The sequence below is a fragment of the Artemia sp. Qi Xiang Cuo genome, chromosome 1, assembly GCF_049724085.1.
Source record: "Artemia sp. Qi Xiang Cuo chromosome 1, ASM4972408v1, whole genome shotgun sequence".
Lineage (NCBI taxonomy): Eukaryota > Metazoa > Arthropoda > Branchiopoda > Anostraca > Artemiidae > Artemia > Artemia sp. Qi Xiang Cuo.
In genome coordinates, this window is record NC_142794.1 from 54675678 (window position 1) to 54703041 (window position 27364).

General features: G+C 33.6%; 1 protein-coding gene across 1 annotated transcript in view; it reads right to left on the reverse strand.

Moving 5' to 3' along the window:
* The window catches only part of LOC148956491 (uncharacterized), a 62079-nt gene that overhangs the window by 16260 nt on the left and 18455 nt on the right, over window positions 1–27364 (reverse strand). The window contains exons 3-4 of the mRNA XM_089091037.1: window positions 4849–4956; window positions 2025–2144 (exon numbers count right to left, since the gene is read on the reverse strand). Coding sequence (XP_088947163.1) covers window positions 2025–2144; window positions 4849–4956 — 228 coding nt within the window. The remainder of the gene's footprint in view (window positions 1–2024; window positions 2145–4848; window positions 4957–27364) is intronic.

Genomic DNA, 27364 nt, shown 5'->3' on the forward strand with positions numbered 1-27364 from the left:
TAAAGAGCGAGGGTGAGGAAGGAGCAGCCCCCTCAAATAGGGAATAATTTCTATTTTTTTAAGTGTTAATGTTGTTCCTTACTTTCAGTTAAAAGTACTTGTTTTTTTAATTTACCTTCTGACCGTGTTCAGACAGTGCCAGGAAATCCCATTCCTTCCCCTTGTGTAGAACATCCCTTGCAAAATTTACCCAGGAAAATTTCCTCCCACAGGAAATTCTCCCCGTGGAAACTCTAGCCCCATAAAAAATTGCCCCCCCCCCAAAAAAAAAAATCCAATGACAAATACTAAATGCGAGCAATGGGCAAACCTATTAACTCACAGCTCTTTCCCCAGGTACTATGTGGGGTTATGTAATTCTCAAAGGAATTGTTCTTGGACCTTTAAGCTATGCTAAATCAAATGGCTACCTCAAGATTTTGATCAGTTGTCTTTGGTTAAAAAGAGGGCGTGGGAGGGGGGTTAGTTGCTTATTAATCTTCTTCGTAACTTACAGAGGGCACTAGAGTTTTTGATTTACGGTCAAATGAGCCCTCTCCCGATCTTCTAGAATCACTGTTTCAATGCGATCACGCATCGGAGAAAAACAAAACAAAACAAATGAAAATGCATCCGGTATCTTTCTTCTGGCAAAAATACAAAACTCCACATATTATATATAGGAGCTTGAAATCTCTGCAGTAGACTTCTTGGATATGCTGAATCTGATGGTGTAATTGTCGGTAAGATTGCTTTGCCTTTTGGGAGTGTTTCCTCCTTTTCTTTTTCAATCGGACAAATTTTCTCAGACTCTTAGCTTTTGATAGGTAACATTAAACTTAATGAACTTCATATATTTGGAATCAGCATAAGAAGTCAATTCTTCAAACGCATCTGTTTTTTTTTTAGAGTTTTGGTTACTATTGAAACGTGTCGCTCCTTACTCACACTTTGTTACCACAAACTGTTTGATGAAACTTTTTGCACTGACCGGAAAATTAGAGATACAAAAAGCTTTGGCACCCTGGTTCAGCATAGCACCTTGAGCCTTTGAAATGATGTAGAGCCTTTCGTAATTTGGGCATCGAAAAAAAAGAAAGAAAGAAATATAGACAAGTGGTAAACTAAGATGAATAAATAACAACAAATTAAGATGACGTCAATCAACATAGCTTTTCTGCATACCATTTGGAGCAATATAATACTATCATATTGTACCTTTTGTAAATACACTGCCAAAAGTATTGTTTTCGATAGTCAGCAACAGCTTCTTTTAGAAGTTCTAATCTAAAGGTTCAAACTAAAAAACTGTGAAAACATAGATAAAAGAGGTTCAACTTTGTTTTAGCAAATAATTGCTAAGACAAGAATTATATATATTATATCCCCAATATGATGCGTGACGATTTCATTATAAGAAAATCTCCTTGTTTTAACTATGTACACGTTTGATAAAAGTAGGTAATACAAATTTTTAAGTTAACGGGGGGTGGGATTTTAACTGTGTCGGAATGAAATAAGATGTGGAGATACAGATTGGATTTTCAAACGAAATTGCTTCATTTAATAGACTGGTTTTGTTTGTACTTTTTTCAAAGACTGTTTTAGAATACTAGCTAAAAATGTATTTCGTATTGCTTGTATGAAATTAGAACTGCAATTTTTTTTTCTAGAATGCATCTTTGGACGAATTTCTGATATATGTTAGTGAGAATTCAGAGAAAGTAACGATTTTCCTGATTAACATATAAAACCATAAACTCAGGCAATAGCCTACAATATTTTGTTTCTATATTATCCAGCTAAATCACAGTTAGCTGGTACTACCGTATCTTGTCGACCTATGTTTATTGGCCTGAGAAAAGTGACTATTACGACAACTGAGATTACCATGTTTGTTTTAGAAAAAATATAAATAAAGCTGGACCACTTGAACATCTAATCCTGATGAAATCATCATTATTGACGCGCCATTAAAGCTTTTTTTATTGAATGACGTAATTATTTATGGGGCGCATACTGTTCAACGAAGAAAAAAAACTTACTGTATTTGTGTTGATCTGCCTTACTTCATTTGAAGCAGTATGGACGCCAAAGGATAGTCCTAGTACAAAGACCAACAAAATGGCTATGATGCAACAAGCTTTCCTTATCATTGAAGTGAGCTGGAGAAAATTTAAAAATAATGACTAAAAGAAAATTAAAATTATGACTTGGTTGTTTATATATATATATATATATATATATATATATATATATATATATATATATATATATATATATATATATATATATATATACATACATATACATATATATCTTATTTTCGTTTTAGAATTTTTTTTTTCGCTTTTTCTTTTAACACTGAAGATGTCTTGTTTTATACTGGCGGAACATTCGCTAGATTGTTTCTCTCCTTAATCATTATAGAGGAAAATACATATATAATACATATACGCAATACATAAAACATACGCATATATAAAACTCTTATTTTGTTTCAAGCATGGAAGATCATTTTTCATAATTACATTTAGATTTCTCAAATATGTGCCAGACATGCTACAAATCATGGAATATTAAAATAAAAATCGAGGAATATAATAGACACAAGGTACAAAAATTACTAATTAGTAATTACAAAATTACGAATTCGGTATATACCTGGAAATTAATGAATGATTACTTTACATTTATAACTTGTTAATTTTCTGATAATCCATTCGCCAATTCAAAATAAAATGAGGACTATATTATTTATGGAAAAGCAGCCAAAAGTCTTGGGGGAGGGTCCTGGCCTGATCCTATTGTTGTGTTCTTGTATAAATGCCTCGGATAGTATTTTTTCTTTTTCCATGAAGTACAAATTATACTAAATTAGAGACGGTTTGTAATGGTTTTCAAACCGACCTGTAACGAAAGTATTATCGTGAAGAGAGTAACAGAAAGATTACTCCGATTGATTCTGGCTTTAATCGCATATATTATGTTTCTTTTATTAACATATTCCGATGAGAGTTTTAAGTTTACGCTTAAAAGTAATTATATCATTTCTCCCAAAAATATTTCCTTTAGTATAAGAAACACAACTATTAACTTCTGCATTTTAAGATGGTGTCAATCATTTTTTGGGATTTATTGCGGCTTTACTATACAACACGCAACACAAGGGATTGTAGTTTCAACCAGTTCGTGGTAGCGAACTGTAAGTAAGGAGTGACCTGGGTCAATAGTAACCGAAACCTTAAAAAACAGAATTTCGATACCAATAGATACATCAAAAGAATCAGATTTTAATGCTGATTCCAAATATATCAGTTTCTTCAAGTTTTCTTACCCATCAAAATTTACGCGCCTGAGAAAATATGCCTGATATCCGAAAATAGGAAAAACACCTCTAAAAGTTATAGAACCTTAACGAAAATCACACCATCAGATTCAGCGTATGAGAGAACCATACTGTAGAGGTTTCAAATTCCTATATGCAAAAATGTGGAATTTCGTATTTTTTTGCCAGAAGAAAGATCACGGATGCGTGTTTATTTGTTTTATTTATTTTTTTTTCCAGGGGTGATCGTGTCGACCCAGTGGTCCTAGAATATCATGGGAGGGCGCATTCGAACGGAAATTAAAAGTTCTAGTGCCCTTTTTAAGTGACCAAAAAATGGAGGGCAACTAGGCCCCCTCCCACGCTAATTTTTCTCAAAGTCACCCGATCAAAATTTTGAGATAGCCATTTTGTTCAGCATGATCGAAAATATTATAAATATGTCTTTTAGGATGATTTAATCCCCCAAAGCCCCCGGGGAGAGGGCTGAAAGCTATGAACTTTACTCAATGTTTACATATAGTATTGGTTATTGGGAAATATACAGACGTTTTCAGGAGGAATTTTTTCTGGTAGTGGGGGGGGGGGTCAGGGTTATGTGGGAGGATCTTTCAATGGAGGAAGTTTTCACTGGGGGGAGGGACATCGCTATGAAGGAGGTGCGGGATTTCCCAGCATTATTTAAAAACGATCAGAAATTAAATTAAAAAAACAGTTTTTCAACTGAAAGTAAGGAGCAACATCAAAACTTAAAACGAACGTAATTTATTACGTATATGATTGGGTTCGTCCTCTAGTCAATATCTTGCTCTTTAAGCCAAAATTTTTTTTTGTACTTTTATAAGAGCTATTTATTCTAATTAACGGCCTTTGTGATTAAGGTGTCATTTTTACAGAATTGGAACAAAATTCTAACTTTAGCGCAAAGGGCGAGGTATTAACTAGGGCGCGAACCCCCTAATATACGTGTTAAAAATATATGAATATAGAAGTTCGTTACGTAAGTTAATTCGTAAGTTACGTATATTTATTACTAATAAAAACAAGAAAAAACATGTTCGTAAATAAAATTTAAGAACTTTCGAGAAAGCCATTTAACCAAATAAAAGTAAAATGAATATACAAATTTTGTTTTAATTGTTCATGTTCGGTGAGCCAAAATCAAAACCTGCATTAATTCCAAAACTTTCAGAAATTAAATAAAAAAACCAATATTGTTTTAACTGTAAGTAAGGAGCAACATTAAAACATAAACGAACAGAAATTATTCCGTATATGGAAGGGGCTGTCCCCTTCTCAGCGCCTCGCTCTTTACGATAAAGTTTGACTTTGTCTCACAACTTCATTTTTTAAAACAATAAAAACTTTAGCGTAAAGAGTGAGGCGCTGAGGAGGGGACAGCCCCTTCCATATACGGAATAATTTCTGTTCGCTTTATGTTTTAATGTTGCTCCTTAGTTTCAGTTAAAAAAAAACTTTTTTTTTTATTTAATTTTAGAAGGAACTACTCGTAGTTACACTATACATTAGAGTATGCTTACCTCTAGTTTCATACAGAGGAGTAGTCCAATGACAATGGAGGCCCCAGCTGCCAAAAAATCAAGGTGTTTATCCCATTGAGGCTGAGCAAAGCTTTCCATAGAAAATTTCTAAAATGAACATAAAATTTAAAGCTAAGAATTCTGGTTGCCAAAGGGTTCTAAAAGACAATATATGGTCCAAATTTAGTCCTATATGTTCCAGTCCTATATAGTCCCAAATTTAAAATACAAGAATCCCATGTTTCAAGACTAAAAATACCGAGCTGTGTTGTTAAACAAGGTTAATCTTAAACAAAAATAATATTTAAAGGAAATTTAGCTTTTTCAAAACATAACTTTGACCATACTAAATCTTACACCAGACATCTTAAGAAAAAATTCAAAAGCAATTTAAATTTTAAGTTCTTAGGGTATTTGTTAATTATCACTTTTACATCTTTGGGCAAGAACTGCTTTTATATTATGATTCAGTATTATCATTGTCTCTTGAGATGTATACTGTTTAATGAGGATAATAATATCTGACCTTATACAGATTTTTGAGTCAGGTTTATTTCTAATTTTATTGTCTAGGAAGTGTACTTCTTTCCATATAATTACCTCTAACAATTATAATAAAAAACGTCTCGCATAGATTTTTCCCTTCCTCAATGAGCCAACATTTCAACACCATAGTTTACAAAATTAAGACATCAAAAATGTTTGATACTACTGTAATACTTAAGTACTTGAACAATAAAAAGCCTTCGGCTTTTTTTAGTTGGATATAGTAATAAACGAGCCCCTGCTGCAGTTAATGTTATCATATAGTTTTATAACAACGTCATTTATGGTCGTAACCTACGACTAAGACGTCTGTTCTCATCAAACAGTTCGTGGTAACGAACTGTAAGTAAGGAGCGACCCGGCTCAATGGTAACCGAAACTCTAAAAAACGAAATTTTGATACCAATAGATACATCAAAAGAATCAGATTTTAATTCTGATTTCAAATATATAAGTTTCATCAAGTTTGATCTTACCCATCAAAAGGTAAGCACCTGAGAAAATTCGGCTGATTTTCGAAAAAAGGAGGAAAGACCATCTAAAAGTTATAGAACCTTAATTAAAATCACACCATCATATTCACCGTATCAGAGAACCCTAATGTAGAGGTTTCAAGCTCCTATCTACAAAAATGTGGAATTCTTCATTTTTTACCAGAAGAAAGATCACGGATGCGTGTTAGTTTGTTTTTTTTTGTTTTTTTTCCTTTTCCCCAGGGGTAATAGTATTGACCCAGTGGTCCTAGAATATCGTGGGAGGGCTCATTGGAAAGGAAATTAAAAGTTCTAGTGCCCTTTTTAAGTGACCAAAAAAAATGGAGGGCAACTAGGCCCCCTCCCACGCTCATTTTTTTCGCAAAGTCACCCAATTAAAATTTTGAGATAGCCATTTTGTTCAGCATAGTCGAAATAAATATGTCTTTTAGGATGACTTAATCCCCCACAGTTTCAGGAAAAGGGCTGCAAGTTATGAACTTTGCCCATTGCTTAAATTTTGTTGGGGGTATGGTTACGTATACAGACATTTTCCGTAATAATTTTTTTCTGGTGGGGGGGGGGGGCCGGCGGGGGTTTAACGGGAGAAACTTTCCGTGGAGGATTTTTCTTTTGGGTAAGGGACATTTCTATGAAGGGGGCGCCGGATTTCCAAGCATTATTTAAAAAACGATCAGAAATTAAATTAAAAAAAACAAGTGTTTCCAACTGAAAGTAAGAAGCAACATTAGAACTTAAAACAAACAGAAATTATTACGGATATGAGGGGGTTCTCTCCCAATTCAATACCTCGCTCTTTACGCTACAGTTTTTTTTTTTAGTGCTTTCACAATAGCTATCTATTCTAATTAAACGGCCTTTGTGATTCAGGGGTTTGTTAATTAAATTTTTTTTAACTTTTAACATAAAGAGCTTGGTATTGACTAAGGGGAGAACCCCCTCATATACGTAATAACATATACCGTAATAAAAAAAAACAATAAAAAAAACAAGCGATACGGCTAAATAGTAATCGAAACTTTTAAAATCGGAATTTTGATGTCGATAAATGTATCAAAAGAATGGGCTTATAATGCTGATTCTAAATATATAAATCTTATTAAGTTTAGTATTGCTCATCAAAGGCTACGAGCCTGAGAAAATTTACCTGATTTTTTAAAGAGGGAGGAAACATCCCCTAGAAGTGAAAGAATTTTAATGAAAATCACACCGTCAGATTCAGCGTATCAGAAAACCCTATTACATAGGTTTCAAGCTCATATCTGCAAAAATCTGCAACTTTGTATTTTTTGCCAGAAGAAAAATATACGAATATAGAAGTTCGTTACGTATGTTAATTTGTTAATTACGTCAGAACCAAATTTTGAGACAGCCATTTAGCAAAGGAAAAGTAAAAGTTTTATGCAAATTTTGTTTACTTATTCAATGACGGTGAGCCAAAATAAAAGCTTTATTAACTCAAAAACGATCATAAATGAAATTAAAAAAAACAAGTTTTTTAAACTGAAAGTAAGGAGCAACATTAAAACTTAAAACGTAAGAAATTAGTCCGTATATGAAAGGGACTGTCCCCTCCTCAACGCCTCGTTCTTTACGCTAAAGTTTGACTCTGTCTCACAACTTTATTTTGTTAAAAAATAAAAAACTTTAGCGTAAAGAGCGAGGCGTTGAGGAGGGGAAAGCCCCTTCCATATACGGAATAATTTCTGTTCGTTTTAAGTTTTAATGTCGCTCCTTACTTTCAGTTTAAAAAACTTGTTTTTTTTATTTAATCTTGCATACGAAGACACAGTTTTTTGTCAAAAGATTGAGTTTATTTTAAATATCGTGTTTTGTTAATTGCAAAAGCACGTAGATTTAGCAATTCCTTTAAAAAGAACCCTTAGACAGCTCTTTATGATGTTTCGGTGCCCTGTTAGCAGTAAAGGACAAATAAAGAAAAAAGAGAGGACACATCGGTGCTGCTCACGCACAAAGGGATATTTGACTTTGCTCCAGCCATGGTACTGTAGGTCTCCTGTATATGTTTTCAGCCATGATGATTCCAATGCTGTCCTTTTTATGCCATTATTTGGGGGGTTTAGACTATTTATCGAAATTCCCTTGAATTTGTTTTCAAAATAACATTTTACTACTAAGACTTATATAGATAATGGCTACCATTCCTAAATCACCTAAAAATTGCTATTTTTTTCTCATTTACCATTTTTTGTATGTTTTTTAAAGTTTTGGTTACTATGGGGAATGGTTCTTCCTTTTTTAGGTTGCAGCTACTGCTGCTACCAAAATCATGATTGGAGCATTACATGGAACTTATCAACTGGCAACCCTCGGTCAATAATAACAAAAAAATTGTTAAAACATATTTTCAAATAAAATGTTTAGTGAAAAAAAAATTTATCAATTTGAAATTTGACATCTTAAAAGTGCAAGCAAGGCAAAATAGAGAATGCAACAAAGGAAATTTCATGGATACAAATTCTACATTAAAGTGTTATAGATCTATCTTGAAAATCAAAAAACCACAAAACTTACCTTTAAAAACATAAGGCTTCAAAAATACACAGAAGTAATCTATATTTAATTTAGTTCTGCTAATATTTCAACAGTTTAAAATTATAAGCATATGTGCAAAAAAATTGAAAAAATGGTTGGAAATCATCAAAAATATTCAAAGTCAAGTAACTGAGACAAACAAAAGTATTAACTATCTTAGCTGACCGGTAAAAAAAAAAAAAAAAAAAAACTTTAGGCTCATTTAAGGTGCAACATTTATTGGAAGTTTTATTTTGTTCACAAGCATATCTACCTAATTGCTTGCATATGTAAGTTCCAAACTTTTAGAGAAAAGTTCGTAGTTCTTTTTTATACAAACCAACATTTAAAAAACAAAAAATGTTCTGCTATTCCCTTCTACAAATATAATATTCAAGAGACTCCTTTTGCACTCCAAACACCCCTCATTCACTCCCAAGATATTAGGGATATGCTAATTTGATAAATTGGGTGAATAAAATGTCTTTTGGTTTGCCCTACAACTTTATTCTGAATTGATTCAAAGTTTCACTGACCTAATAATGAAGAAACTTTTAATTAAATTGAATACATGCATTTTCTGGACTTTACATCCTCCCTTTCTACATACAGAAAAAGAATTTTCTTTGCTTTGTTCACACTCCAAAAGCGTCATAAAGATCCTCACAAGTTGGTTTCAAGATGTGGCAGAAAGGCCATTTCCATAACTAAGATACATGATTTCTTTTGATTTGCCTCTAGCCCTCCACTAAAGTCAAATATTTAGGTCCATTTAGCCCTCAATCACTTTTTGAAAATTTTAGTTCAGTTGAGGATGTTGTACAATCATTGTTGAATTGCCTTGTAACACATTGCGTATTTTGACTTACCTCGATACTTAACTGAAAATTTTTTTTTATATATTTAATTTTCTAGTTGAATAACATAGCATAGCTCATGCATATCAATTTATATTAAGGCAGACAGAGAGTGTTTCCTTTACCGCAAGAAAGAAACTAACAACAGCAATAAGTAGACTTTTCAAAAAGAGAAAGAGGAAGAAGATAAGAGTGGTAGGCGGAGAAAAAAAGCAATTGGAGACAGGAATGATAATCACCAACACTCCCTGAACTTTTCAACTTTTTATCCCAAGTTATTTCCAGGATGTTGCAGATACGTTGTTTTTATAACCTGGTATAACAGTGTGTATTTTGGTTTTCCTCCCTACTTTAATCTGATAAGATTCTAATTCCTAAAGAGGATCCTAGAACCACAATTCAAGTTCCAGCTCAAGATTCACTGCAGGATTAGGTTAGATTATCCCTTTCTGTTGAGGTTAGTCTTTTCACTGAAGTAAATGGTAGTAAAGCAATGTTGTAGTCGTGGAAAGGCTTTTCACCCAGTGTTTTCATTCACAGAAATATATGAGGAGGAATAATCTTTCAAAGACTAGGAGGAGGGGCATTGTTTTTCAGTGAAAATACAAATAGGATTGTTTTCCAAGGGAAGTCTCCAAAAACATATTCTTTTTAAATTTAAAAAGGGGGAGGGGTAAAAACATACTGGATGAAAGTGCATTGCTCCTATCCGTAACCTAATTGGCACAACTGCTTATAGCTTAGAAAACAACATACAACACTATGCTACCCTATGTCTGTCATTGCAATATTTCTTCAGCTATTCTTCAACGGCTGTATTACTGTCATCTGGGATGCCAAATGGACACTTTTAGTCGCTTTTGGACACTTTTTCACTCTGAGGGACACCGGGACACTATTGGGTCAAAAAAGGCAGGTTTTTGAAAAAAGGACAGTTTTTGGACATTTTTCCAAATCAAAGACCAAATGTCTTTATTTTCTTCTTTCTTTTATAAATACGACTCCTTTTAATTTGTACTTTACTTTTAAGCTTTGGTAACGTCTTGGGGATTTTTCTCAGATGTTTTTGCGCCCTGCGCGAACACCATTTATCAACCGAATAGGAATAAGACCTAAAGTCTTAACCAATGTGGCATACTAGAACTATCGAATCTATCTTTTTCTTCTATCTTACGGTTAACGTTTGTCATCAAGTCAGTGAACTTCAAGGACCCACCTACTGCTGGTGGCAAAGTCACCAAGGCCGCTGAGAAGGCTGGAGAGAAGAAGTGAATGGTCATTCCCTGCTGGCGTGTTCCGCGTAAATCCCTGTGGCGTGTAGCCATGTGCATATTGCTATTATTACACTGCTGTCATAGAAAGAATGGAGTTTCGCAGAAAAGCTGTGTTGCGGATCAATTTTATTTATAGCCGCTAGCAAATGTTTCTGTTTTATATTCTATACTTTCAGCTGTGATTTTTTGTCAAATGCTGGTCACCAGTTTCTATCGAGTATAACTCAATCGAATTTATTTCAATCAGCCTTGTCTTCTCACTCTTTTAGTTCTCGAAAATGTCATTTTTGCTCAGGGCTACTTCTAAATGTTCAGAAAACGGCAAGATAGAGGAGTTATTAACCGATTTTAACCACTTGACCAACCAGTTGGCTAAGAGGTTAAGGTGATCGACGTCTTTGTTTAACTATAAAACCAAGTAGGTCAAAATAAACATTTCGTTGCTACAGCCGTTCGGACCTTGTCGTACCCAAAGATCCTTAATAGCTACCGAAGATCAACGACTCGCATCTTTTCGCATAACTTACGAAGTGAAAATGAATCTCTATGATTGGTTCTTTCCTTTTCGACTAAGATAGGTAGTGGTATCGATAATCGATATAAAATTTCGCTCTGTTGACATTTTCATGACGATTTTTTTCTGCCGTCTTTTCCAATTGAACGAACACTAAATTTAATTTATAGGTAGCGTTAATGTCAAATCTGGAAATACCTGCAGAACTCATGTAGGTAACAGACTGCTAGATAGCAGAACTAAGAAGGACGAATTTCACGGGTTTTCGGCACTTTTTTCACAGGTTTTGAAAATTCATTATGGTAACCCTGTATTCTGGCAAATTTTCTAGAGGGACACTATAAAAGTGTCCTTTTTGACTGATTTGGACACTGTTTTTCCTAAAAGTTTTGGAAACCCTGACTGTCATGAAATCTCTCCCCGACTCCAGTACAGGGGTCACAGCAAAAAAACAAACAAAGAAAATCAAAATAAATAAAAACACAGAAACTGTTCTATCAGAAAAACAGAGCGACTTAAGTTAGCGTCACAGTCTACCACTAAAAAAGTCATCACAAAGCGATGCGAGTAAAACTTCATCAGTAGCAAGTTTTACAACTTAACCTTCGAAGAATGGCTCCTCTAACTTTCCCATCACGGATTCCGAGGATTCTATGAAAGCTTATGTCTATATTTGAAACTAAACTGGAAAATTTCCAAATTGACTTTTAATTTTTGGCAAAATAAAAAAATAAATGATAATAAAATCCAGTGAAAGAAGACGAATTCATAATATTGAAACAAAAGGATTCCGACGTCCATATAGCCTACTTAAAGAAAATATCCGAAGCTTAGATAGGCATTGCCATAGCATATGCGGGTCATTGAAACATCAAAGAAGGTTTGCGAGGAGTTGAGGGGGAAGTAGCTTAAATTAAGTTTAAAAATTTCAATCTTTCATCTATTTATAAATTAATATGGATAAGTTATCTCATTAAAATATCCCAATTAAAATATCCAAATTAAATATAAGTTATCCCAATAAAATCCAGGATTTTTTTACACAAACCAGATATTATAGTATTTTAATATGCGTTAAAATTTATGTTATGGATTTGATTTTTCGAGATAAGTCTATTTTTCTTACTCTTTTTAAACGAGTAAATAATTTTAAGCGAATGTGTTCAATCAATTTCATTGCATAATAACCCGCAAAACCATTAAAAATAATCGGTACTTGTCTAGAATCCAGAAACCAGCGAAAGTTGTATTGCGTTGAAGATCAGATCAGATAATAACCGGTTTGTCTTCAATGAATAGTGATTTTCTCACTCCGGGAACTATATTTAAACTTTATTTTTTAGGGTTTAGGGGTAATAAAAGGTACCTATGTTTGGTTACATATTTAGGTACTGTTCTAAAATCCAGGACACATGCGAGAAGTGAAGTTTGGTTAATGCTAATAAAATAAAACAAGATAGGATGAAAATATATTAGTTTATGACCAAATTTGGGCTATATATTTGCACATTAAGAGAGGGACGGGGGGGGGGGTAAAGCATAGCATATATTAAATGCGTAACCTAACCTAACCCAGCATAACCTATCTACCTTTTAGTCCCCCTATACCCCAAAAATAAAGTTTAAATCTTTGTCAAGGAGTGAGCAATATCTCACTGTGCAGCGGAAACCTATTTAGCAATAGCGGCTTTGAGATTTCTATACGGTCCTTCTTTCGTGTGTCCTGGATTGTAGCAAAGTACCAGTATTTAATTTATGCTATGCTTTACCCCCCCCCCTATTTTCATCCTATTTTGTTTTATTTTTCTATTAACGAAACTTCACTTCTCGCGTAATTTCTGGATTCTAGACAAGTACCAAAAAATCTTTCTTGTACAAATTTTTCAAAGAAAAACTGCCGTTCTTCCTCTTTTCCATCAGATAAAGTAATATTCGTCAATTTTGAATTGACTGCGTCATATTACATATTTGTCTGAAAGAGTCGTGCAATTCAAATGTCAAGATGCTCCTCCTTGTCACTTCAATTACAATATTTGCGACTTCTATTTTCACTTGGTGCTCTGCTTTCTCAATATTTAGTGTTTTATGTTGTTCATATTTATCATAATAGCACCTGAAAAATATATTCTCTGATCCAAAAGAGAAAGCGCAAAATAAAAAATCCACTTCTTAAGCGTACTATTTTTCAATCTTTATTGTTTTTCTATTATAAATTCTTGCACAGTTTTTTCTTGATACCAAGAGATTTAGTGGCATTCAAATTAACATCCTAGCTTGTTAGCTCAGTTGATTATTGCGTCATGCTTAATAATCACACCCGGGTCGAGTAGGTGTGGTGCCCGAAAGGAATTGTTTTTGTGGGGCCCTCTCTATATGTTATATTTTTAAGTAAAATTATGCTACGCAGTGAGGACCAGATTTAAATCTTTGGTGCCTCTAAGCCCCTAATCTTTTGCACCCCTAGGGGTGCCACAGAGATTTACAGGGAAATCCCCAAAAATTTGGGGATCGTGGAACCCCTGCACAGAAGGCAACTGATGAGTGATTAGCCAAAAGTAATGCAAGAGAAATGTGATACCAAGCTCTCTGCTGCCATTCTTGGGAGACATCTGACTGTTTATAAGCGGCGACAGAATTCCTGCGTTGTTTTAAAGTCACTTTTCTTTGAATAGGCAGCACAGCAGCAATATACACCCGGAGCTTTTACTGTAAATAACATCAATCCAGTTAGTATTAAGAAAAAAAAAATCGCTTAGTGTTTTTTTGCACTCCTATGCATTGTAAGCCCCTTGGCCCGGGCTTATTGGGTCTACGCGTAAATTCTGGTCTGTACGCGGCAGGCATTTATATATTGATCATCATTGTCACTTGTCTTCTAATCGAGTCTGTTGCCCAGTGAAGAAAAAGGTCGATTTAAATCACCCTCCACTTCTCACATTTTTGAGTAACCTTTAGCATAGCTGTTTGTGTCTTTCAATAATTCTTCTAAGAGATCCGTTGAGTTGCGAGAGATTCCATAATTTAAAGGATGCACAAGATGTTCTTTAGTAGCTTCATCGGGGTTTAAAAAGTACACTTGACCATATAAATGTGGTTCAAAACCACCTTCAGGAATCTATTTTGGGTGTGTCACCAAATTGATTTTGTGATAAATTTGTCCTGCTACTTTGAAGCTGAAAAATTCCGACTATTGATAGTCTGATAATCACTTACGTTGAATGAAGGTAAAGCAAATCATGAGTTCAAGTTTTGTATTTGTTTGTAAAACTCTTTAGAGAGCAAGTGATGGCCTATAACAGGCCAAACCAATTCATTTTGACATTGTGAAGGTAGTAATGGAATTCTACAAAGCAGGCAGCAACCCTCAAATAAATCACAATTATCGGCAACTTTTCTTGCGGGAAAATGGAGGACTCCACAATGAAAACACAAAACATTGATGACTCACAATGATTTGTAATTAACACTTGTGTAGTTTACGGCATCTTTGTAGGTTTTTACTGGGTTTCACGACACAGTTTGTTAGCGTCAAAGATTGAGATGTTGTTGTTTTTATAACTTAATATTTCTTTCTATTTCACTTTCATTTTTGACTCAATTTCATTCTCGCCAACCCTACAATTCTTTATTCTTCACTTGCATTTTTTATACGTTATAATTCCCGCTGTTACTTGTGACTCTCGCTGCCGCTTATCTTTTAACTGCATATTTTGTTATTTTCGCAGTCATAGGCCTTCTAACAACATATTTCTGTATATCTATTTTCATTTTGATTCTTTCTTATCCTCACTGTCACATGCCTTGTAACCGCATATTTTTTTGTTCTTCACTTTCATTTTGACTCGTTGTAATTCTCGCTGCCAATTATCTTTTAACCATATGTTTTTTGCTCTTCATTTTCATTTATCGTTGCTTCAGACGTTTTTTCACTGTCCTTTGTCTTAACTGCTTGGATTGGTTTATCACTTTTGATTGTCCAGGTTGTTCATTTTCACCTGTGTATTTACCTTTCTCAGGTCGCTATCTTTATCTTTTCTCATTTGATGGACCAGTTTGTTCATTTTGACCTTGCCTTTTTGTCCTTTTAGTGTTCATTTTAAGCTTACGTTAATTTACATTTTTGTCCTCTGGATATTATGAAACTGCTAAAAATGCCTTTTAGAAATTACATCACCGAATATGGATACATGAATATACATTTTACTAAGTTTTTGTTCTATAAATTCCTCTAAAACTGATCTAAAATCTAATTTCCTTGCGAATTCACTGTCAGTCGACTTAATTGCTAAGGTTTTTAATCTTTCCTGATTCATGGTTGATATCCGATAATTTTCATTGGTTTTAGCCTGGAAAATGATCTATTTCCAGAAGCAACGCTTAGTGGAATTGTTAAAAATATTTCACAATTTAATTTTTTTTTTCATGTTGACGGAAGTGCAGGGTCCTTTCATACGCAGAGCCCGATTGGGCCCAATCATTCCCATCGCCCTTCATTAGGTTAAAGAATGGTTTAAACATAATACAAATATTTTTTTGTCATCATTTTATATCAATGTAGAAAATAAAAAAAAATATAAATAAACAAGAAAGCTGATGATCTTGGATAAAAAGCCATTTATTATGTCATCATCCAATAAAATATAAGTCAATTGCTCAATATGCATTGACAATATGAATTTAGACCAAGTTTACTGTCTGGAGAGGTACTAATTCTTCGAAACAGATCGTACCTGGATAACCGTATCATAGGCGGAGTAATAGCACTGCCTAAATAAAGTGAGATGTGATTACAATGCATTATTTATTTATTTATTTTCTGTTTTGGTTTTTTAGACCAGGGCACTTCGCATAGAAAAAACTGTCGTAGAAACACAGAAAGGGGTTCATTCAATTTGAAATTGCAAGTTCAGGTGCCCTTTGTAATAGTCGATAGCGATTGAAGGACAACCAGCCCCCCCCCTCCTAAGTCCATCGTTTCTCAAATATTCAATTTGAAATTGCAAGTTAAGGTGCCCTTTTTAATTTTCGAAAGCAATTGGAGGACAACCAGCCCCCCCTCCTAAGTCCATCGTTTCCCAAATATATCCAATCAAGCATTTGAGATAGCCATTTCGTTCAGCGTAGTTGAAAGGTCCAGTAATTATGTCTTTAAAGATGGCAGCCTACCCACGGCCCTTCAGGGCAATGATTCTAAGTTATGCCTCGGGGGCATATAAATTTCTCATGGAGATGGTAGTCATATAAACTTCAGAAGAGGCTCATTGGATTGCTAATCAGACGTTTTAGTGCCCTTTTTAAGAGTCAAAGTGATTTAAAAATAAAGTCAAAATCAGGGCCTATTTTCGCAAAATGCCTCCTATCTTTATGTTGAAATAGCCATTTCTTAAAGAAAATAGTCCAAATATCGCATAAAAAGGCCTTTGAGGTTGACACAGCCCCCCAAAATCTGGAGGCAGTGGTTGTAAGCTGTGCCCCACGGCATATAAGGTTCTTATGGAAAGGGTGGTTGTGTGAACTTTAGAGAAGATTCCTTTGATTGAAAGTATAAACTTCTAGCTCCCTTTAAAGAGTCAAATTGATGGAGGGCAACGAGCCCCTCCCCCTCCCAGACACCCTCTTTTCCCAAAATGTATCAGACAGAAATTGTGAGGTAGCCATTTTTTCACAATAGTCAAAACAACATATAATCGATCAAATAATCCATATAATCCAATCAAATGAACCTTCAGGGTAGACGCAAAGCCCAATCAGGGCCTATTTTCTCAAAATGCCTCCAATCTTTATGTTGAAATAGCCATTTCTTTAAGAAAATAGTCCAAATATCGCATAAAAAGGTCTTTGAGGTTGACACAGCCCCCCAAAATCTGGAGGCAGTGGTTGTAAGCTGTGCCCCACGGCATATAAGGTTCTTATGGAAAGGGTGGTTGTGTGAACTTTAGAGAAGATTCCTTTGATTGAAAGTATAAACTTCTAGCTCCCTTTAAAGAGTCAAATTGATGGAGGGCAACGAGCCCCTCCCCCTCCCAGACACCCTCTTTTCCCAAAATGTATCAGACAGAAATTGTGAGGTAGCCATTTTTTCACAATAGTCAAAACAACATATAATCGATCAAATAATCCATATAATCCAATCAAATGAACCTTCAGGGTGGACGCAAAGCCCAATTCATATAAGGTTTATATGGAACGGGTGGGCGCACAAACTTTGGATGGAGCTCATTTGATTGGAAGTTGAAAGTTCTAGAGCCCTTTTTAAAAATTAAAAGTCAATGGAGGACAACCATACCCCCTCCCCCCCCCCCAAGCCTATTGTTCAACAAAAGACAACCGATCAAATATTATAAGAGAGTTATTTTGCTCAGCATTGTTGAAAGGTGCAGTAATAATGCCTTTTGGGATGTCAACCTCCCCATAGTTCTCAGGGCAAGAGCTATAATTTGGGCGATTCGCTCATCGTTTACATACAGTATATGTTATTGAGAAAGGTGTGCATGTTTTAATTTTACTTTTCAAAAAGACGAAAGGCATTCAGGTGAGTCTTGCATGCATTCGTGCTACCATTACTACTATCACTACCACGAATAATGCTGCTACCACTATTACTACTACTACTGCACTGCTCCATTCACAATATTAAAGGGAAAATTATACTAAATACAAAGATGCTAGGTGAATGTACATTTTCGAAACAGCGTATCTCAAGAATTGATTTGGGCATGAAGTTGGAACTTTCAGAGAATACATATAGGGAAAGATCATCTGACTCAAAGGCAATATGTGCAGGCTTCTACTAGTACTACTATTACTTCTACATTTGCTACTATTACTATTACTACATCTTCAGCTAATAAGTGTATTGCAACTACTTGTGAAGGCTAAGAGCATTGAAATGAGAATTTCAAGAAGTTTATGAATATATAAGTTATTAAAAGGACATTTCAGCAATGTCATATTAGTGGCTAATTGTGTTAATTTGAAACTTCCAGGATTTGATGACAGGAATGTTCAACTGACCAAGAGGCAATACGTTAATACTACGGCTGCTACTAGTACTACCGCTATTACTATTATTACTACTACTATTGATTCCAATACTAATAATATGACTACTATTACAACTATGCCTGAGGGTATGAAGGTAAATTCTTCAAGGAATTTTGAGGGGGAAGGTGAACTAAATGACAACATGTCGTATATATGTGTAGCGATAAAAAAGATTGATATTTGTGGCGATAGAAGTTTCTCCGATATCGCCACTTATAGCGCGGGAGATTGTGTCATCTAGGCTAGCATCGCTCTCAATTAGCAGGAGAAAATTGAATATGTATACATATAAATATGGTCTCTTTTTTCTCGAGCTATCTGGATATACGATTCCCTCTAGGAGCGTTTACCTTGGAGACATACGAACTAATGGCCTATGATCAGACTAGATGCAGACATATAAAATAAAATAAACACAGAAAAAAAAGGCAATAGATTTATTGAACTTACATACTTAGTTGCACAGCAATGGGTTACTTCAGATGACAATAACGGTGACAACGACGGAAGAGTATAAGAATTTTGTCTGAATGATCTTAACTCTGATCTGTTAATAATCTTAAGAAATACTTCTTCGCCACCATCAAACATAGCTTTTTAGTCCTGCGCCATGAGGACTGGCTCACCATTGGCCCAAGAGGACCAAGGATGTAAATTTTTCGTCCAATAACTTCTTTTAAATATTTTTAATGATTCAAGCGATCACACGGTTTTATGCCATATAAACCTTTCTACGAAAGTAACTGAACTTTTTCTATTTGCTGATTAAGGACTTTTCATTTTTGCAACTAGATGTAGCTTAATTATAAGAAATCGGAATTATCTTTAGAAAGACGGAATTTTATTTTGGTATTTTAAATACATCGCATCTCACTCATGGTACATATCACCCTTCCCATCAATTAATGACGTCCCGCCATTAGTAACTGCTCGCCTTTGATTTTTTTTTTAAATGTTTGCCATTTATTAACTATTTCTTTTACATAATTATTTTATATTTATGTTATGGCTTAATCAGGAGTGCTAAAAATTTTCACTATTACATTTCTTATTTTATTCTACATCCTTATCTAAAACTCTTCTACCGGACGAAGATTATTCATGGTTCTAGGTTTGCTACTCTAATAAGGATTTTTTTTTCGATTTTTTACAAGGCTTTTATTTTTATTTTGCTGTCTATATGATATACTACATTCTATCTACACTACGTTAAACGAATAACATGATAATATTACGCTTAATTCTACTTTTGGTACATTCTTGAATGATTTAAAACATACAATGTTGGGTTAACTATAATCACTGGTAACATCAATACCCTTTCACTATTAGGATTTTTGAATTATCCAACTTATTAGGAAGTAACACATATAGATTCACATTTATTCATCACCTTAGAGTCCTTAGTGTACTACACCCTTCTTTGGTAAATAATTGCCCTTAACTTTTTTTATCGTGGTAGAAATTTTGAAACATTTATGTTATGGTTTCTTCATGGAACAATTCCACCCTGGTTGTCTTCATACGAAGTTTTCTCTAATATTCAATTGGGGAATAATGTTTCGCACTTTAGGTGTTGGCGTATTTCTTCTCAGCATATGATTGTTTAGGATATCTTGAGGCAAATCGAGAATATATTCTCGCGTTAAAATTTTTCATTTGTGCCTTTTATAAAATTGTTAGCTCATGGCTTGCGCCGATTAGCCTTTGCGGTGAGTCCTCGGTTAATCACGGGGTAATTGAAGTTTGGATTTGAAACGGGTTGTTGTCATACTATAGTGACTCATTCAACATACTGTCTTTAACTTAAATTTCAAATATTTTCAAATATCGTTTAACTTCAAATTTCATTAAATATCATTCATCTTGTATTAATCGATGAGGTTCCCAAAATTAAACTTCAAATTGTTTTTAACTTCAGTTTCAAATATCTTCATTTGTCTTTAAATATCATGTAACTTCAAATATCGTTAAATATCGTTTATCTTGTATTGATCGATGGGGTTCTCAAAATTAAACTTCAAATTGTCTCTAACTTCAGCTTCAAATAAGTAGAGAGGGAGGTGCTACTCCGAACACTCACACCTGCTGCCACCTACAACTTTTTTTTACATAATTTATGCATGTTTTTATGTCTGTTCGTTGTCAGTGAAAATGAAAAAAAAGGATTTTTCTCACTTTGATGGATGTTTTTTTTGGTCGGTTATGTGTGTTGGTCAATTTATTTGATGTTTTTCATGGATGTCAACATCAATTTATGTCTGTTTTATGTTTCGTTGTCAGTGAGAATGAAAAAACAGGATTTTTCTCACTTTGATGGATGTTTTATGGTTTTTGTCAGTGAGAATGGAAAAACATGATTTTTCTCACTTTGATGGATGTTTTTTTGGACGGTTATGTGTGTTGGTCAATTTATTTGATGTTTTTCAAGGGTGTCAACATCAATTTATGTCTATTTTATGGTTTTTGTCAGTGAGAATGAAAAAAACAGCGACGAGTACAGCAATTTATGGATGTTTTATGGTTTTTGTCAGTGAGAATGGAAAAACAGGATTTTTCTCACTTTGATGGATGTTTCAAGTTCGATTTATTAGTTGTTGTTTGTCCACGAGTAAAGACAGTGGGATGATTTACATAATCGAGGGGAATTATAGATTCACGAAAGGGGAATTAAGAAACAAACATGGCTTCTTTGTTGTTTGGCTAACCTAACCTGAGAAATTGATTTACATTATCGGCGGGGAACTATTGATTCACGAAAGGGGAATTAAGAAACAAACATGGCTTCTTTGATCTTTAGGCTAACCTAACCTATGAAATTGATTTACATAATCGGCGGGGAATTATTGATTCACGAAAGGGGAATTAAGAAACACTATGGCTTCTTTAATCCTTAGGCCTGAGGGATTTATTCGTTGTTGTTGTTTTGGTCAAGTGCACGCTAGGGATGAATGTCAAGGTGTCCAGGAATAGGAAACCGGAAATACATGCATCCTTCTCAGCCAATCAGCGACTCGGTTACATATCCTTTCTCAGCCTATCAGAGGCTTGCTTACATATCGTTTCCTCCACCTTGAATTTATCCGTCGGCAGGGACGAACAGTTTCGTTTTAGCTGTGAGAGAGTTGACATCAGAAACCAAAAATGCTCTATACATGTCCACTGTGCATGTACACTCTTGGCAGTTGGACTCAATGTGAGAATTGTACAATTATTGATGACTATAGTGTCATCAATTGATGACTATGACTATACCTTATCACAGTTACATTCTCTTGATTTTTCAAAGTTCATTTTGAATTTCTTTCATTGAAATGTAAAAGTCGGAATATTTCTGTAGTGTTTTGTCGTGGTTTACCTTGTCACAGTTAGATTTTCATAATTTTTCAAAGTTCATTTTGAATTTCTTTCATTGAAATCCAAGAGTTGGATTATTTCAGTAGTGTTTTGTCATGGTTTACCATGTCAAAGTTACATTCTCTTGATTTTTCAAAGTTCATGATGGATTTCTTTCGTTGAAATGTGTTTTTCTATGCTTTACCTTGACACAGTTACATTTTCTTGATTTTTCAATGTTCATTGGGATTTCTTTTCGTTGAAATGCAAGAGTTGGAATATTTCAGTAGTGTTTTGTTGTGGTTTACCTTGTCACAGTTACATTATCATGATTTTTCAAAGTTTATTTTGGATAAACTTTGATTAATCCAATATTTTGGATTAAACATTCTCTTGATTGTACAATTATTGATGACTATAGTGTCATCAATTGATGACTATGACTATACCTTATCACAGTTACATTCTCTTGATTTTTCAAAGTTCATTTTTGGATTTCTTTCATTGAAATGCAAGAGTTGGAATATTTCAGTAGTGTTTTGTCGTGGTTTACCTTGTCACAGTTAGATTTTCTTAATTTTTCAAAGTTCATTTTGAATTTCTTTCATTGAAATGCAAGAGTTGGATTATTTCAGCAGTGTTTTGTCATGGTTTACCATGTCACAGTTACATTCTCTTGATTTTTCAATGTTCATGATGGATTTCTTTCGTTGAAATGTGTTTTTCTATGCTTTACCTTGACACAGTTACATTTTCTTGATTTTTCAATGTTCATTGGGATTTCTTTCGTTGAAATGCAAGAGTTGGAATATTTCAGTAGTGTTTTGTTGTGGTTTACCTTGTCACAGTTACATTATCATGATTTTTCAAAGTTTATTTTGGATTTCTTTCGTTGAAATGCAAGAGTTGGAATATTTCAGTAGTGTTTTGTCGTTGTTTACCTTGTCACAGTTGCATTCTCCTTGGTTGGTCAAGGAGACTTGGCCAACCATATACTTTATGGTTGGTCATAGACACTATGCGGCTGTCTCAGTGATGCTCTATGGCTGGTTATCGACACTACCTAGTTAAATGTAGGTATTAAATCAGTAATTTTCACACTTTGGCAGGATAAACACCTTGTATCATACTTAGAAAAAAAGTGAAAATGAATTATTCAGCGAAAGTGTGTACACACGATAAAATCATCGTCGTGTTGAATGCCGACATAGATCGTTATTTAAACTATGAGACAAGCATTAATGGAGATCTTATTGGAAATGTATATGTGCGTTGTCATGATAGTGAAAAGCTAAATTTCTTTGGAATATTGAAATCATTCAACATTGCCAAAGGTGGATATGCGAAAGTGAGAGCACCAGAGATGATAGTGCTAAAGGAGAATGCCAACTTAAGAATAATAGTTGATGAAGATGGTCATCTTCTTGCTAATGGTTCTGGGAACACGTTAGCTCTTGATAGATCCTATTCCTATCGTTCTTGTATTACTATTCAAATGAAAGAAAAGAGGAAAAGAAAGGCCTACTGCTGCACTAGTGTAATAAATCATATCATTCTTACCTGCCAGAACTGTTACCTGTGTAAACACAGTGTGAGAATGGACAGTGAAATCGCTGGCAAAATAAAAAGGGCATTGGCATACAATATCATCAATGATTATGATGATAAATTGATGGAAAATGAAGCATAAGTGAGCATTATTACTACTATAGATCATATAGTCAATGAATCAAATAATACTAAAGAAGAAATACAGATTGAGTCAGTAGGTGACACCCCTGTAAAAATTGTATATGACACAAAATGGATGAATAATTATTCTACCGGTTATGAACTAAGAGAAGCGAGTAACACTAGTATCAAAAGAAAGCATGATAAATTATTTCATGGAACAAAATCAAAATGCCCAACATTGTTCAACGATGTTAATAATGTATAATAATATCTGAAACATATTTTTGTGTTAATATGCTAAATGTTATTATTTCATTAAAAATGTATTATACATTACTTTGTTATATTTCCATTATTTTAGGATATGTTAGCATGTCAAACGCTTAGAATGTTTATTAAAAGGTTGGAAATTTTTTATTTTCTTTTAAAAAAATTAGAATTGGACTATAGCTTTTTTCTTTTCTTTAAGAAAATTCAAAAGAGAACTTGAACATTTTGCGCTTCTTCAAAAAACCTAACCTAATCTGACTCTTACACTTCAATAAAAAAGAAATTCATAATGAACTTTGAAAGATCAAGAGAATGCAACTGTGACAAGGTAAACCACGACAAAACACTACTGAAATATCCCAACTCTTGCATTTCAACGAAAGAAATCCAAAATAAACTTTGAAAAATCAAGAGAATGTAACTGTGACAAGGTAAACAACAACAAAACACTACAGAAATATTCTAACTCTTGCATTTCAACGAAAGAAATCCCAATGAACATTGAAAAATCAAGAGAATGTAACTGTGTCAAGGTAAAGCATAGCAAAACACATTTCAACGAAAGAAATCCATCATGAACTTTGAAAAATCAAGAGAATGTAACTGTGACATGGTAAACCATGACAAAACACTACTGAAATATTCCAACTCTTGCATTTCAATGAAAGAAATTCAAAATGAACTTTGAAAAATTAAGAGAATCTAACTGTGACGAGATAAACCACAACTTAACACTACTGAAATATTATAACTCTTGCATTTCAATGAAAGAAATACAAAATGAACTTTTAAAAATAAAGAGAATATAACAGTGATAAGGTAAACCACAACAAAACACTACTGAAATATTCCAACTCTTGCATTTCAACGAAAGAAATCCCAATGAACATTGAAAAATCAAGAAAATGTAACTGTGTCGAGGTAAAGCATAACAAAACACATTTCAACGAAAGAAATCCATAATGATTTTGAAAAATCAAAGAGAATGTAACTGTGACATGGTTAACCTTGACAAAACACTACTGAAATATTTAAACTCGTTCATTTCAATGAAAGAAATTCAAAATGAACTTTGAAAAATTAAGAGAATGTAACTGTGACAATGTGAACCACAACAAAACACTACTGAAATATTCCAACTCTTGCATTTCAATGAAAAAAATTCAAAATGAACTTTGAAAAATTAAGAGAATCTAACAGTGACAAGGTAAACCAAGACAAAACACTACTGAAATATTCCAACTCTTGCATTTCAAAGAAAAAAATCCAAAAATGAACGTTGAAAAATCAAGAGAATGAAACTGTGATAAGGTAAACCACGACAAAACACTACTCAGATATTCCAACTCTTGCATTTCAATGAAAGAAATCCAAAATGAACTTTGAAAAATCAAGAGAATGTAAATTTGACAAGGTAAACCATGACAAAACACTACTGAAATATTCCAACTCTTGCATTTCAACGAAAGAAATTCCAAAATGAACTTTGAAAAATCAAGAGAATATAACTGTGACAAGGTAAACCACAACAAAACACTACTGAAATAATCCAACTCTTGCATTTCAACGAAAGAAATTCAAAATGAACTTTGAAAAATTATGAGAAAGTAACTGTGACTAGGTAAACCACAACAAAATACTATTGAAATAATCCAACTCTTGCATTTCAGTGAAAGAAATCCTAAATGAACTTTGAAAAATCAAGAGAATGTAAGTGTGACAAGGTAAACTATGACAAAACACTACTGAAATATTCCAACTCTTGCATTTCAACGAAAGAAATTCCAAAATGAACTTTGAAAAATCAAGAGAATATAACTGTGACAAGGTAAACCACAACAAAACACTACTGAAATAATCCAACTCTTGCATTTCAACGAAAGAAATTCAAAATGAACTTTGAAAAATTATGAGAAAGTAACTGTGACTAGGTAAACCACAACAAAATACTATTGAAATAATCCAACTCTTGCATTTCAGTGAAAGAAATCCAAAATGAACTTTGAAAAATCAAGAGAATGTAACTGACAATGTAAACCACAACAAAACACTACTGAAACATTCCAACTCTTGCATTTCAATGAAAGAAATCCAAAATGAACTTTGAAAAATCAAGAGAGTATAACTATAAGATGGTAAACCATGACAAAACACTACTGAAATAATCCAGCTCTTACATTTCAATGAAAGAAATTCAAAATGAACTTTTAAAAATCAAGACAATGTAACTGTGACAAAGTAAACCACGATAAAAAACTACTGAAATATTTCAACTCTTGCTTTTCAACGAAAGAAATTCAAAATGAACTTTGAAAAATCAAGAGAATGTAACTGTGACAAGGTAAGCCACGATAAAACACAACTGAAATATTCCATCTCTTGCATTTCAATTAAAAAAGTTCAAAATGAACTTTGAAAAAACAAGAAAATGTAACTATGACAAGGTAAACCATGACAAACACTATTGAAATAATCCAACTCTTGCATTTCAACGAAAGAAAACCAAAATGAACTTTGAGAAATCAAGAGAATGTAACTGTGACAAGGTAAACCACAACAAAACACTACTGAAATATTCCAACTCTTGCATTTCAACGAAAGAAAACCAAAATGATCTTTGAAAAATCAGGAGAATTTAACTGTGACATGGTAAACCACGACAAAACACTACTGAAATATTCCAACTCTTGCATTTCAATGAAAGAAATTCAAAATGAACTTTGAAAAATCAAGAGAATATAACTGTGACATGGTAAACAATGACAGAACACTACTGAAATATTCCAACTCTTGCATTTCAACGAAAGAAATCCAAAATGAACTTTGAAAAATCAAGAGAATGTAACCTTGAAATGGTAAACCACGACAAAACACTACTGAAATATTCCAACTCTTGCATTTCAATGAAAGAAATTCGAAATGAACTTTGAAAAATCAAGAGAATGTAACTGTGACAAGGTAAACAACGACAAAACACTACCGAAATATTCCAACTCTCGCATTTCAACAAAAGAAATTCAAAATGAACTTTGAAAAATTATGAGAATGTAACTGTGACAAGGTAAAGGACAACAAAACACTACTGAAATAATCCAACTCTTGCATTTCAATGAAAGAAATTCAAAATGAACTTTGAAAAATCAAGAGAATGTATCTGTGACAATGTAAACCACGACAGAACACTACTGAAATATTCCTACTCTTGCATTTCAATTAAAGAAATTCGAAATGAACTTTGAAAAATCAAGAGAACGTAACTCTGACAAGGTAAACCACAACAAAACACTACTGAAATATTCCGACTCTTGCATTTCAACGAAAGAAATTCAAAAGGAACTTTGAAAAATCACGAAAATGTAACTGTGACAAGGTAAACCATAACAAAACACTACTGAAATATTCCAACTCTTGCATTTCAACGAAAGAAATTCAAAATGAACTTTGAAAAATTAAGAGAATATAACTGTGACACGGTAAACCACGACAAAACACTACTGAAATATTCCAACTCTTACATTTCAACGAAAGAAATTCAAAATGAACTTTGAAAAAATAAGAGAATGTAAGTGTGACAAGGTAAACCACAACAAAACACTACTGAAATATTCCAGCTCTTGCATTTCAACGAAAGAAAACCAAAATGAACTTTGAAAAATCAAGAGAATGTAACTGTTACAGTATAAAGCACAACAAAACACTACTGAAATATTCCAAATCTTGCATTTCAACGAAAGAAATCCAAAATGAACTTTTAAAAATTAAGAGAATGTAACTGTGACTTGGTAAACCATGAGAAAACACTACTGAAATATTCAAACTCTTGCACTTCAATGACATAAATTCAAAATGAACTTTGAAAAATCAAGAGATTGTAACTGTGACATGGTAAACCACGATAAAACACTACTGGTGGGAGGGGGAGCCAAAAGTTTGGGGGTTGGGGTCCTTTGTCTCAAAATGCGCAAATTAAAA